Genomic DNA, 13993 nt, shown 5'->3' on the forward strand with positions numbered 1-13993 from the left:
CTTTTTATCGGTGTCTCTAGGCCAAAACCTACTTCAATGCTTCAAATGTGGAGAAGGTTCCTTCTAATATGAGACAGGAACTAAACAGACCAACATCTTATTTCATTTCAGCAAGACTCAATGATTTAATCGTAACAATGAAACAAATCTGTGGCCACATCTGACTTCAGGGTTATCTGTTCTCTGTCCTTCACGCCTGTGCAGAGCTTCCCAGAAATACAGCACACACTGTGCCTATTTTCAGAGCTAAAAGAAAAGAAAAAGCCTCTAAAAGAAAAATCCTCTTTTTGCTCTTACGTGGGGAAAAGATATGATGGAAGCAGTGCAATTCTGATGCCACCCAGCAGAGGACACTTCCAAGCACTCCCCACCAAGTGACCCAGGCATTACACACGCAACGCACACCTCTGCGTGTGTATATATGTGCGAGTGTATGTCTGTGTGAGCGCGTATAAGCAAGTGAGAAAGACCAGTCTGGCTTACTGCAACGGGATTTATAAATATTCATTAGTGGACATCTCTAAATCAACGCCCACTCCAAAACCGAGCCTGTTTAAAAGCACTACTTACATCAATATGTGAATATTGCTGTTCCTCAGGGATGACTTAAAATTAGTCTGGAGCATTAGCATTACCGTTAGTTAGAACCTCCCTGCTGTCGAAACTGTTCATTTTGTACAACCACTCAATGCTAGCAGAAGCAGACACAGTCTGCTGAAGCAGAGCAGCACCCCACCACAGCGCATCACATAAATCCTTTATGAGCAGGGCTCCCGGAAGAGCTCATACCTGTAATTGTGGAACCAGTTGATCACGGTGCTGGTTTTCAAGTTGAGCTGTGTAGCGAGTTCCTCAATTGTTTTTGGTGATGGGTATGGCTTTTGCTGGTAGGCTCGTTTCAGCGCTTCCTTCTCTTCCGGTGCCAGCACCACCCGGGGCTTCTTCAGCTGATGCTGCGGCTGCGGGCTGGCTCCCTGGCTGTAGTCTATTCCAGCAGATGAGGACTCACAAGACTGACTGTCGCTAACAGAGCTGTGTCGCCGTTTCATGTAGGCTGAAAGAGAAGCGCATCAGATCAGCCCCAGCTGAATACAAATGTAAAAATCAATGAATATATGAGCTGTGGAACAAATGCGAAGATGACAGGTTGTACAAGCATGGATGGGCTATTTGGAGAGGACGGAAAGGAAGGGGCATCATCCGAGATCGGAGGAAAGCTAATGTGGGGAGGATGCAAGAGGCAGAAAAAGAAGAAAGAAGGGAAAGAGAAGAGGGTATATCGACTATAAACCTGCCAAGAGTTTTATGCTTTTTCAATGAACGCGGGACATGAATAACAAGGTTCAGTAAACACGACTTATTTAAAATTCACTCTTTCAAGAGTGGCGAACTTCCAACATAAGCGCCTGATTAGGACAGTTGCACTCCATTTCAACTTAAATTATTTTGGTTGTTAAACACTTAAGGTGTACACTAAGGTGTCTCTAACACTTAAGGTCTCCGAATTAAAAATATGACTGTGGAAGCTGAAGGCAGCCGCAGCCACAGCCCCATCTCCGACACACGATGGCGCCCGGAGCCCACAGTTCCCAGCGAGGTGCTGCATAACCCATCAGGCGTTTGCTGCTTTCTCCTACAGATCTCTGCTATAGCGGTGACAGGTTGTGAAAGAAAACCAGCCCACAGCATCCTCCTCCCCTATGCAAGGCCCTTTCAAAAATGCATATACTTTTACGAAAGCTCTTGCTGCACTGATGGAGCCGGCGAGGCCGATGGCAGAAGCCTTGATACCACTGCTCACTCTCCTCCCCAACGGGGACTGAATTATCCTGGCAAATTCTGCAAGGAAAGAGTCCCAGCAAACGCTGTCACTGTCTTGATTGATTTACACCAGGCAAAGAGAGGTGGGATTTACTGCACCTGGCAGTATTATGCACAAGTATTGCTAATGAGGGGGCTGAAAATGGCAAATATAGATGAATCTTGTCAATAAAATATTTAATGACCTGTTAAATACCTTCTAGATATTTAAGAGTTTAGGTGTTCAAGAGCTGCAATTTGATAACCTTGGCTATTAAGTTCCAGATTACGCTAGCCTGACATCAGTCTAGCAGGCACTAAATCTCCAACAGCCAGGAGCTCTGACTGAAGCCAGGGACCAATGTGGGGCATGTCACTCCGGTCAGCAACCAAATTCTTCAAAAAAATACATTTCTCCCTCCCCACAGCTCTACCTTTAGGCTGAGGGTGCACAAAGAATAAAAATTCAATGCAATCAAATAAACTGAAATGTTGAAAGCCCTTCTCACACAAGCCAACTTCTGGCAGAGCTCCCTACAGGACTGGCTAGGTTTTCTGTCTCCAGCGGGTTTCAGCATCCTGTCCTCTACACGGTGGTACGTCCAGAGGGACCTTTTCACATTGTGTCTCACTATCATCAAAGTGAATTTTGAACACACTCTGTAACCTTTGGGGGTATCTGCATGGCCCTCATTTTGTTTTTCCTGAATATGACAGATTACCTGTGGATTGCCTACTCTGTAAGATCACTGATACGGAACAGAACGTGAGTTGCTCATGATCCATCACTCTGCCATGATACAGTCCTGCAAGCTTTTGAAATAACCATAAAAAGCAAATCTCATTGTTGCTTTTTTCTGTTTTAAAAATAAATTTCATTTTAAAAATCACCTATTGAAGTTGTTGCAACCAGATATAAAACTGTGAAGTCACCACAGGTAAATGTATTATTTCAAGGTGACCTATTGGCCTTATTTTTGCAGCCTTCAAAGAACTGTTACAACCTTCAACCACGGAATTAATCACTCCAGCAACATAATCTCACGTTTATACAAGGTCTTTAATCTCAAAGACTCCTACGTGTTATTTCAAACTTGCATTGACATCCAAACTACACACAAGGTTCCCTTGTCTCTTTTGACAGCACAACCAAGAGGGCTGAAAGACAGCATCTATCACTTCAATGTGCAGCAGCTTAAAGGAGGCCATGAGACAAAACAGAACCTCACGTGGAGTATGTAAAAGGTGTTTAGGCTATCTCTGACCGAAGTTTCTGGAGTTTGGTCAGGCGACTGACTTTCCATGAGACACCCATGCATCAGGATGCTCTGAATCTTTGCTTTCTCTGCTCTCCAAAGGATGGCGTTTCTGGCAGCTCAGAGCTCCCATCTTTATACTCCTAAGGACAGCACAGAGCTGTGATAGCTTGGGAAAAATTTCATGCCCTGTGCCTACCTCTGCTTTTGTAACCCCACACTGGGATCACAGAAGTTGCAAGAGCTTATCTGCGGCTCTCTCACGTGAATGGAACAAATTCTATAAATGCACATATTTCCTTAACAGAAAAACAAAAAGGATGCCCCACTGCTCTGTCATAACCATTTTTTTTTTCTGGAGGATAATATATCATCAGAACAAATTTCCATTGGGCCAAAGGCACAGTCCTGGCACTTGGCCATGTGCTGAACTAGCACCTAGGCTTTAGGCTTTAATGGTGCTCTCTGGAAACTTTACATGATGTTTATAAAAGCTTTTCCTTTTTAATTCTTATTTTAAACATATGTGCTGTGTGCAGACAACATAAGGAGATCATTCAACACATTTGCAGTGACAGCAAGCCTCAAACTGGAATCCAAGTCACAAACACACTTGATTTTTGGAGAAGTTTGATTTTTGTCTGTGATTGGTCTCCACTCCTCGGGAGACCTATGGAAAAAAACCCAAGTATAATTTGGGCAAAGGTCTAGATCTGGGTCTGAGACTAATTTGTCAAGGCCAGCTCTATCCCCTGAGTTCCACTACCTTTTTACCCCCTGCTGTTGCCATCCCAGCATCACCGTGTCCCTCTGGGAAGACTCCCCAGCATGCGCTCAGCTATAGATGCCGCAGACGCTACTGCAGAACTAGTGGCTGCCCACTGAGGTAAAACAGAGCCCCTTTTAATATCATTTTTATCTTATGCTGTATTGAACAAGATTATTAAAAAGCGAAATAACGGGGAAATAAAGGGAATTAAATTTTCTCCTGACAGCAGGTTTCTGTACTGTTCAGTGACGAGTGTGACGTTACCAGCAGCACACACACTGGGAGGTTCTAAGAAAAAGGAGTGAACTCTGCCAAGGCAGGAAAGGTGGTGCGGAGTGTCTCAGCCTAGTGAGCATGAACCCCCGGCTTCCTCCAATGAGGTTAGTTAATGGACGTTGCAAATTTTCAGGACCTCTTAAAAGGGACATTTATAGCACAAATGTCAGCCTAGCAGAACAGAAGAAGAGATATATGCAGCTCACCTTTATCATAATTATTAATTTACTCCCTTAATAAAATGTGGCAGAGAAATAATTGATAATAATGTTTCACTGGTAGCAGATACAGTTGCATTGTTTTTTAACTGACATTAGCTGAAGGGAAAGTTAAATTCTTAATGTGGCTCTAGAGCAATTTAAAAGGTTAAATCACAGGATCCTCACCTGCATGAAAGGATTTTGCAGAGAATACAGGGTTGAATTCACTTTAGAGCGCTCTGCTATGAGGACAGCACTTACACAGTTCAGGAGCTCAGTACAGAGTCTCAAATGATTTATAGCTTTATCTCCGTTCAGGTGCCATCTATAGAGCATATGTATTGCACAGTGTTTGATAAGAATCCAGTTTAGAAAATAGTTTTGAGAGGATATTGTCAGTACTACTTTTAAATTATTTTTATTATATTTTCCCGCATTATGGGCGATATTCTCTTTGAGGCTATAAAAATCCAGCTAGTTGACAATTTTATTTCTGCCATATTTCTAATACAGCAAAAACCATCATGGCTCCCTTTGGTTTACAGTTGTAAGTGGGAAACCCAAGTGGATTTTACTCCCCGTGGAAGATCATACACAATTTGCGATAAGATACTGCACTGCATTATATTATACTGGTTACTATGACAAGGATTTGAATTTCTTCTTAAAAGCATGCAAGACTAGAATTTTCCCAGAAGCTCCCTCACTGCAATTTTTAATATAATCACATAGTTCTTGATCAAATGTGTTAATGCTTTCAGGACATCAGTCAACAGCGGCGCTTTCAGTGTACACAATTAATGCTACGTGCACTAATATCATGAAGGGATAGCTTGAGAGATGTATGTCTCATTAATTAGTTAATGATAATGGCAACTTAAGAGTCTCTCTTGTAAAATCACACAAACATACTAAAAACAGGGCTCTGAATAACCACTGTTTTTTAGTCATGAATTTAAAATATAGAGTAGGATAAATTCTCAGCATACACTCCCTACTAAGACCTGATAACAACTTAGATCTCTCACAGGTACATACTCAAGACCTAGATGTTTTATGTGATTATGTATTAACACAATCGCCTTCCCCATCCCTATAAAGGCTACAAATTTAATTATTCTCAAACGCCCCTTTATAAAGACTGCATTTTTCTTTCCTCCTGGTGACCATCAGTGCAGGACCGGCAAGAAGCTCTCTCAGGAATCAATGCACAGTTCTTCCAGCCCAACATCTGTGCCCAGCTGCAGCACTATCAACTAATAACCCAAAGCCAGCCCCCAAACTCACATTTCTCATTTGGTAAGGCAAGTTATCAGTGATACACCAGGGCCTCAGTAATTAATCTATAAGAGAATATAGCAATGATTTCATGACAGCTGGTGAATATTCAGGGTTTGGGATTGGTTTTTTGTTTGGTTGGGGATTTTTTTTGAGATTTATCTGCTTGAGCTAGCATCAAATAAAGCTATGAAAAAGCTGTCATGAAGTCCTTTTGCATAACCTTCATAATACTGGATCAATGCTGCCTCTACATTATTTACAGAGAATTATAAAAGGCATGGTCATCTTTGAAATAACGGAAAAGATGAGTCAGCAGTCTGCTCCAGGTTACCTTTTTTCTCCATTCGTTTCATATCCATCAGCTTCTCCACGTTGTTGGGATCGTTCAGCCACAGCTGCATGCGGACAAAGGGTTCCCGTCCCTTCAAACTCAGTTTGTGCCAGGGCTTTGGGCGAGCCAGAAGGTCTGAGACAGAGCCTTGTGTTAGCCCTAGGATTGTCTCCCCAAATAAACGCTGACCTAATACGAAATTGAAAATCGCATGAATTCATTCAGCTAACAGATGAGGCTAACTAAAAAGACACAACATGTCTACGAGATAATTCGTCAATTATTATTACTTTAGAATCGCTTGAAAACCCAAACGAAACATTTAGAAGAATAAAAGCTCTCCCCCTCCCACAAAAGTGTAAATATTGAGCTTTAGTTTAATCCTTGGGATCTGACTGTGGCAAAGATGGGAGCTCAATACCTTTGGGGACCGGGACCTTACAGTGAAACAGTGTGCAAAAAATAAAATTAATGAGATTAAAAATAAACTGAACTTTTAGCTAAGCAGGCAGCTAGTGAGAGCAGTGAGGCTACTTAGCTCTTATGCGGGAGGGTAGCGCAACAGCTTCGTTCCAGCAGGGCAACGCAAACTTTTCAAGCAACCAACGAACCAAGACCAACGCAACCCCCCATTCAGAAATAGTCGTGTAAGTGTCCTCAAAGACACATGCACAGATTTTCTGTGTTGTACTATCTGTGGTGTTCTAACCGTGTCTTACCAGCTAGCGATAATCACATTTTACAGTATAACAGCTTTTTTTACAGCAACCCTACAGTACCTGTAGTTAAGAATACTTAATTTTAGTGCTCTTTCAAAATGCTATTGTCTAGCAAGGTAAAACTGTGTATGCTTTTCAATGTACGGCATTTGTATGTGCAAGAGTAACACTAGTTTTACATGGTTAAGATCTAACTTAGCAAGGACTGGGGAAAATGCCTGTGCAGCTCAAACCCAACTGTACGGCTGGCTTTCTAAACCCCTTCAGTGTTCTTCCTAAGCTAAACTGCCTTGATATGCAACAGCTTTTGTTACAAGACAGAGCCTGAAGTCATCTGAGTCATCGCCAGTGATTTCTGATAGAAGTGCAGCTATTATGTATTTTCAAGGTAACCCTAAGATCTTTCTGTGCCTATCAAGTTTAGGCCTCAGGGTCTCGTGTCTGATCCATAGTTTTTGAATGCCCTAAGACAAAGCAGAACGCTTTTCCTTCATTTCCTAGCAATGCCAGCAGTCTTAGCTAGTGGCAACAAACAGATCCCTAGGGGACAATGCAGATGCATGGGGACTTGTGCTCCTACAGCTCTGCAGGACATGCCTGTACTTGCAAAAGCACCATCAGCTCTTGCCTTCACAGCCTCATCTGATCCTGGCAGAAACAGGTTGTGGAAAATATCTACTCCATAAACCCCTGCTGTGTACTTAATTCCATTAATCTCCTCTTCCTCTTTAAAAACACCCCAAAACCTTTGGCCTGGCCATTTTTTTTGCCTGTATGGGGAGAGGAGGGCACGTGGGACCAGTCAGAAGCTGTACAACACCCCATTCAGATGCATGGGGCAGGTGGGTCTGCAAAGCTTTTGGAGGAAGCAGCAGAGATAATGAAAGACAGAAAGGGGAAACAAGGGCAGGGCTAACATGACAGAGCCTGCTAATACACTCTAAAACTAACCCTGAAGATGGTCCTTACAGACTGAACAGAAACCTGAATTCAGAATTCACTTAAGTTCCCAAGTAATAAGTGATTTTCAACTACCCTCAATATCAGGAAAATCAGACAAAATATGTAATTCAGGGCCAATTTTAGATCATGCGTATTGCAGAGTTAACCTACTCCCTGTTTGCCTTTGTATTTAAAAACATCAGTAAAGCCTTATCCATCTACCTTTAAACCTGCCACCTACTAGCCAGATAAGACAGCTACTTTAAAAATCTTTTAATTTGTCTTTGTAAATAACCTTCCTTTAATGTTCCCCACAGTTTCTAATCCCAGGCCGTGCTCAGGCTGCAATGTGAGCAGCATTTCTTCCAGCGGCCGCGAGAGCTCTTACAGCTGCTGCGCAGTGCCAGTGTGGCCACTGCAACCGCTGTGGGGCTGCACAGTAAATCAGAGCAGCGAACTGATCTGAGTCAAACCAACCTGCCAAGAACAAAATCGCCACTTCTGACCCAGACCAACTGGCCTGGTTTATCGTGTGGCCACACGAACAGGAATACTGTCACAAATCAGCAAAAAGGACAGAAACAAGCAGCCCAGAGCAGGCACCAGCAATGCTGCCGAAGGAAATGAACTTCAAACGGCTGCCTAAAAATCAAAAATGCAAATGTAGGAGGAGGTAACATCATGTTCTCTAGGTGTTAAGGACAAACCTAAAGATGTTTTTGTCTTTTATTTTATCCCAGGATATGGCAGGCCAGGATAAAACACCTGAAAGACTCCCAGGCTAATGGGGAATGGGTGAGAAATCATTCTCAGGAGGTAGCAGGTGTATCACACTCCATCTTCATCAGCGTGCTATTAATAACTGGAATATTTTTAAGCACAGGTTTCCTAAAACTCCTGTTAATTCTCTCCATCTTTTTCCCTAATATCCTTCATGCCTGTTCCCACTGATGTAGCTCCTCACGGACAAAACTTTCTGTAAATTATGCTGGTTTTATGGTTAGTCCTGGCTCTTTCTGCAAAATCCCCACCAGTGCAACCTTTCAGTAGTTCACTGCATTTGCTTCCCTCTGTATCTAAGTTATATGTTGCCCAACAGGGAACCACTGATAATACTATGACATTTGGGACTAGGAATACTAGCAACATCTCAGTATTAACGCTGGCAGCATCACTTGCTAAAATGGTGACTGTTGAACGAATGCTAAAAGGCATGGGAGGAGAGACCCGCCAAACACATCTTTGAGTGGTTTTGCACAACCGTGGTCTTTATTGGCTGATGATATTGGAACAACTGAGCCACCACCAGTTGCCTAAGACAGGTTCACAAGGCCCTGTGGCCTAAGACAAAGAAACGTGTGCACCGAGTCAATCTGGTGCACTAGCACACTGAGGGCGCAAAAGGAGACATTGAAACTGGTTCCACACCTAATGCAGAGTTTGGGGCACATTTCCTGGCTCTTCTGCTGCTTTTTAGGCTTGTCAGCCACACTGTAGGAAAACAAAAATCATGGGAAATAAAAAAGACTAAGTAAAAATGGCATCAAAGCAAATGCAAACAAAAATACTTTTTCAAACCTCTCCGGAACACCAGAGCAGGTACAGCACTCAACAGTATTTTGCCCAAAAACTAGGGGCTTGAGCCTGCAAACCCTTACCGTGACTTGTGGCTTTATCTCTACATTATCTCCACTGAACAAGCAACCACAATCTGCCCATGTCTACGTGCATGAGCAAGTAGTTCTGCTGGGTTCAGTGGAACACAATCTCACGCAGGGTATGTCCATGATCAGGGTTCACTTTCTTTCTTCCCAAATTATGTTAAAAGAGTACTTGCAACCTCCCCCATCCCAGTATTTTTCCCCTTTTAAAAAAAAAAGATCTAAGATAATAACACATTATTCTGTGTCTAGCTGCAAAAAAGGCTTTCTTACATACTAAAATAAGGGAGTTTTTACTTAAACAGTCATAATGTTCTGATAATATGGATGGAATTCTTCTCACTTAAGTATTATCAGCAGTCTAAATCTAAATTTATCTTTTTGGTCTCATCTGTAATGGATGGAGAGAAACTGCTGCTTCTGGAGAGAGATTCATCCCAACCAGGCTTAGAGGGGATCTCATCGCCACGTACCAGGACTTAAGGGGCAGCTACAAAGAAGACGGAGACTCCCTTTTTACACGGAGTCCCGTGGAGAGGACAAGGGGGAAGGGACACAAGAGATTCCGATTGGAGACGAGAGGGACATTTTTCACAGTGAGGACAGTCACCACTGCAATAATCTCCCCAGGGAAGGGGTTGGCTCGGCCACGTTGGACACCTTCAAGAGTCGGCTGGACAGGGTGCTGGGCCATCTTGTCTAGACTGTGCTCTTCCTAGAAAGGTTGGACTAGGTGATCCCTGAGGTCCCTCCCACCTGGGACTCTGTGATCTCAGACATCTATTTGAACATCTAAATGCAGGGAAGATGAATCCCATGCTAAGCCCCATAAGCACATGCAGGTAACACTGGGGCAGCCTTACTGCCTTCCCACTAGAGACTTCAAAGGACTCCTAAAGTTTTCCCAATGCCTTGTGAGGGAAGCAAGTGTTAAACACATATGAAGAACTACTGATTTAGAGGCATAGTGGCAGTATTAAGTGTGGATTTCCCGTACTCAGATCAGGTTATTCCTTTCGACTATTCCAAATATATAGCCATGTCAACATTACACTCAATTTGATACCCAAAAACTCATGTGAAAGCCAATGCAGTCCCAGCTTTGCACATCTCTAAGCAAAATAACCCAATGGCCCCACACACTTATCTACAACCTGAACTGAGTCTGAATTTACCCTCCTAGCTCTACAGGTACACTATGCTTTTGCGTGTGATGCACCTCCCTCTGCAATCATGCCAGACTCCTCTACTTCACCTATGCCTAAAATGCTGGGGCCTTGAATCTATACGCATGGGGAAAACAGCATTTCTCAAGGAGGGATCTCACTGGCTTCGGGGTTTTGGTCTTCTTGACAGCCTGAGTGACTGTATTTAGGGAGGTGGGAGCAGTATCTGGCTTGCGAGGCAGGAGCAGAGCTTAAGAAGAGCAAGGGTATGATGACATTTTAAGCAGAGTGTGACAACCTGAAGGGGTTTTTACAGTGGTTTAAATAAAAATAAAAGTCTCTTTTAACAGATTAAAGCTTAGGCAAGAATCAAACCCAAGTATTCTTGTAAAAGTCTACTGAAATATCGCTTAAAAGTATGAACACTTTCATTTTATTTCAGTCAAGAAATGAGAATAAAGCAATTTACCAAGATTGTTGTCCGTTAGCACTTCTTTGACCCTTTTGGTAATGCCATACGTATCCAGCTCAGGGGACATAGCAACCAGTTCTTGAATGCTGAGTGCCGAGTGGCCCGACAGTGGCAAAGGTGTTGTAGATTGGGATTCAGAAGCAGGCGGCTCGCTAGATTCTTGGGATTTGCCATCTTTACTTGTGTCTATAGCGGGACAGGGTTGCTGTACCAATTCAGTCAGGCTTTTCACTGATTCACTGGAACTCATAGGAGATTCAGGAGCAGGACTGCAACTGGCAGAAGTCTTTGGAGTGCTTTCTGTAATTAAAGAAAAGAAAAAAGTCCCCATTTTAGCATAATCGTAATGTTTTGATTGCAGGATATTTAACTTTCCTTCTCATTTATATTCTACCTCTTAAAGAAACGCCTAAGTATGCAAAATGCTACTTGTTATGACTTGGTTACTAAAAAGCCTCTTTTTAAAAACAGAATTATTTTCTGATTTTATCTTGAGTCATCTCTGCTTTCTTAAAAAGACAAGATGTACAAATAAAAATAAAAATCAGGAAAAAATGAAGTGCAATAGTCTTTAAGGTTGCAAGAAATCTCCTTGGTCAGGAAATCTCATAGTTTTGCTTTCCAGAACATTTTCATATATAAGGATACTCTTAAATCTACCATTATAGACTGGTTTAAGCCTCCTTCTGTGACTTGTAAAAACCTCAGCCACTATTTTGTAGTGTCAAGGATGGATTTTTCTGTAACTGATACAACTTTATATCTTGAGAGTGTTACTGATTTCATATTGTTTCTTATCACTCGCATCGCATTTTTGCACTTCTCTTTGCCCAGAAATAGCTTAACAAGATTAAAATACAGTTTGTAATTATGTTGTATTAATTAACATGTTTGAGAATCTGACGTAAAGATAGCTAGTGGATCAGGAGACACCCAAATCTGTTATTGTGATGCTTTGTTTAAAAGAAAGCTTTCTGAGTCTGTTAATTTGCCAACAAAAATAGGTTCTGTACAAAATGTTGTTTTCCCCTAATAAATTCACGTTTATCTCTAACGGAATGTACCAACTGAGCTTATGCAGAAAATCCAGACATCTACAAGTACAGTCTAAACATTTTTTAAAGCAACAACACGTAGACAATGTGGTTTAGAAGAACAATTCCCTTCAAAAGATAAAAGAGCACATTTGATTTCTCCATTCACAGTTCTTTCCCATTTTTGTGGGACTGCTTCCTCCTCCTTGCTATCTCGCATCTCATTACTTGACACGGGTAATCGTATGTATCTCAAACTCATACATCAGTGGATTCGTCTCAACACCTCTGAGGGAGCTTACAATGCTCTCAATCATACAAGATTGAGGCCAGTCTACATCAAAAACTTAGTTCCTCTAACAGAATTGTGTTTTCCTGAGCACTACAACTGTACTAAGAGCGGTTCGCTCTGCGGCGTCAGGTCCCATCACTACCACAGCGATGGCTAATAGCAAATTTCACTGTTTTTTCAAGTTTGTTTTGTTATCCAGAATACTGTCAAATCATTGCAGAACACGCAGCTTGTGTAGCACGGAAACATACCCCAAATACTAAAGGAAAATACTACTTAAGTAGAAGTAGGGTTCAAATGAAGCAGGATGCACAGTATAATTGTGTTGTTCAAGGTAATAGAAGCTGCATTTGAGAGAGGTTCCCTGACACACTTACATAAAGTTGCTCTCTCAAACCAAGCAATTGGACTTTTTCCTTAGCATTTTATGAAGGATGCAAAAGAGGCAGACATAAAAGGAAAGCAAGGCGCATATAAATCTTTAAAGCAATCGGGCTCCTACAAATCTTGTTTCTTTTCTCTGTTCACCCTAGGTCATCATACAACTGAATATAAAACCCAGCAAATGTTATTTTTGTATCAGGAGCAGCAAAGGAATTGTACTGTAAATTTGCCCTGATTCACCCATGCGAGGGACCAATTTGGCAGATCATCCATCTTGTTCACTGTACACTGTCAGGGATGGCATGAATTCCCTACATGATAAACAGATTTCTTCTCAGGTCTGTGTCCTTTAACCCACAGCAAGGTCAAAATTATGGCTGCCTAGTTAATAAACTGCACGGCGCTCGTTCAAGTTCCCTCTAATTTTGTCCCTTGTGCCAGCTTATACAAATCTTACTGAATAACTAGAGCAGCTGCAAATTTCCTATACAATTCCTCATCCGTGCACAGCAAACCACATGCGCACACGGAGTGCAGAAAATATCCAAAATAACCCCCCCCCAACCACACAGGACTAAACAAAAGCATTTACTAATGCTTCTTTCTCCCTCTCCTTTCCCTGCCCAGCCTAATTATGTAAACAACAAAAGTAATCTATATTATCATCTATCACTGAAATGCTCTATGTTGCTCACATATTAGCTTATTTATTTTTTATATCACATATCAAGAGCTTACTTGAATTTCATTTTTAAGACCAATCTGCTGCCTATTTACTCAAAAAGGTAGGATTATCTGAATCTAATTTTGGCAGGCAGTACAGATGACAAACTGCTTTTTTCTTCCCCCAACGAAAGGAAAGTGTGTAGTGATTTCAGATGAGGCATTATGCGCATATACTACAAATAACTCAAAATATGTTCCCCATTCATTTTTAGCATTTTTCCCTTATGGAAAAACGTTTTCAAGATCACATAAATATTTGAGGAAAAGATCCATTATTTGGAAAAGTCAATTCAATAATCAGATAATGCAAACATTTCCTGTTAATCTACTTAAAAAATTAAATAGACATTTAGAGTACAAGTGACTGCTGACAGAACAAAGGGGAAAATTGAATGTATTCACTATTACAGATTTAACTGTCAATCCACAGCCATTTCGCATGTTTTATGAAATAATTTGTCTGTATTCATTTCTCTCAAGTTCCTCACAGGACAAAGAAACAAATTCAGGACATCTGAAAAATAGATATTAAGATTTCCAAAGTAGCAATTGAACATTTCCAATTAAAATAATACATTGAAAGCTTATTTCTTTAAGATGTGTTCTGCTTTTTTAACCCCAGACTGCACTGAAGAACAGCACTAACTTAGGAGCGATCCAGTTTCTTATGAGTGAATAAGTGAT

The 13993-nt window shown here is 41.5% G+C and overlaps 1 protein-coding gene across 19 annotated transcripts in view; it reads right to left on the reverse strand.

Moving 5' to 3' along the window:
* The window catches only part of CUX1 (cut like homeobox 1), a 283415-nt gene that overhangs the window by 38205 nt on the left and 231217 nt on the right, over nt 1-13993 (reverse strand). For 11 of the 19 annotated variants that reach the window (XM_075113236.1, XM_075113229.1, XM_075113231.1 and 8 more), the window contains 3 exons: nt 10871-11173; nt 5914-6102; nt 790-1054 (listed from right to left, as the gene is read on the reverse strand). The exons of 2 other annotated variants lie outside the window; for them this stretch is intronic. In XM_075113236.1, the coding sequence (XP_074969337.1) occupies nt 790-1054; nt 5914-6102; nt 10871-11173 (757 nt within the window). Of the gene's footprint in view, nt 1-789; nt 1055-5913; nt 6103-9002; nt 9066-10870; nt 11174-13993 lie in introns of all 19 variants that reach the window. 6 more of the 19 variants (XM_075113225.1, XM_075113234.1, XM_075113226.1 and 3 more) reach the window with 1 other exon arrangement.

This window comes from Phalacrocorax aristotelis, chromosome 18, assembly GCF_949628215.1.
Source record: "Phalacrocorax aristotelis chromosome 18, bGulAri2.1, whole genome shotgun sequence".
In the NCBI taxonomy this organism is placed as follows: Eukaryota; Metazoa; Chordata; class Aves; order Suliformes; family Phalacrocoracidae; genus Phalacrocorax; species Phalacrocorax aristotelis.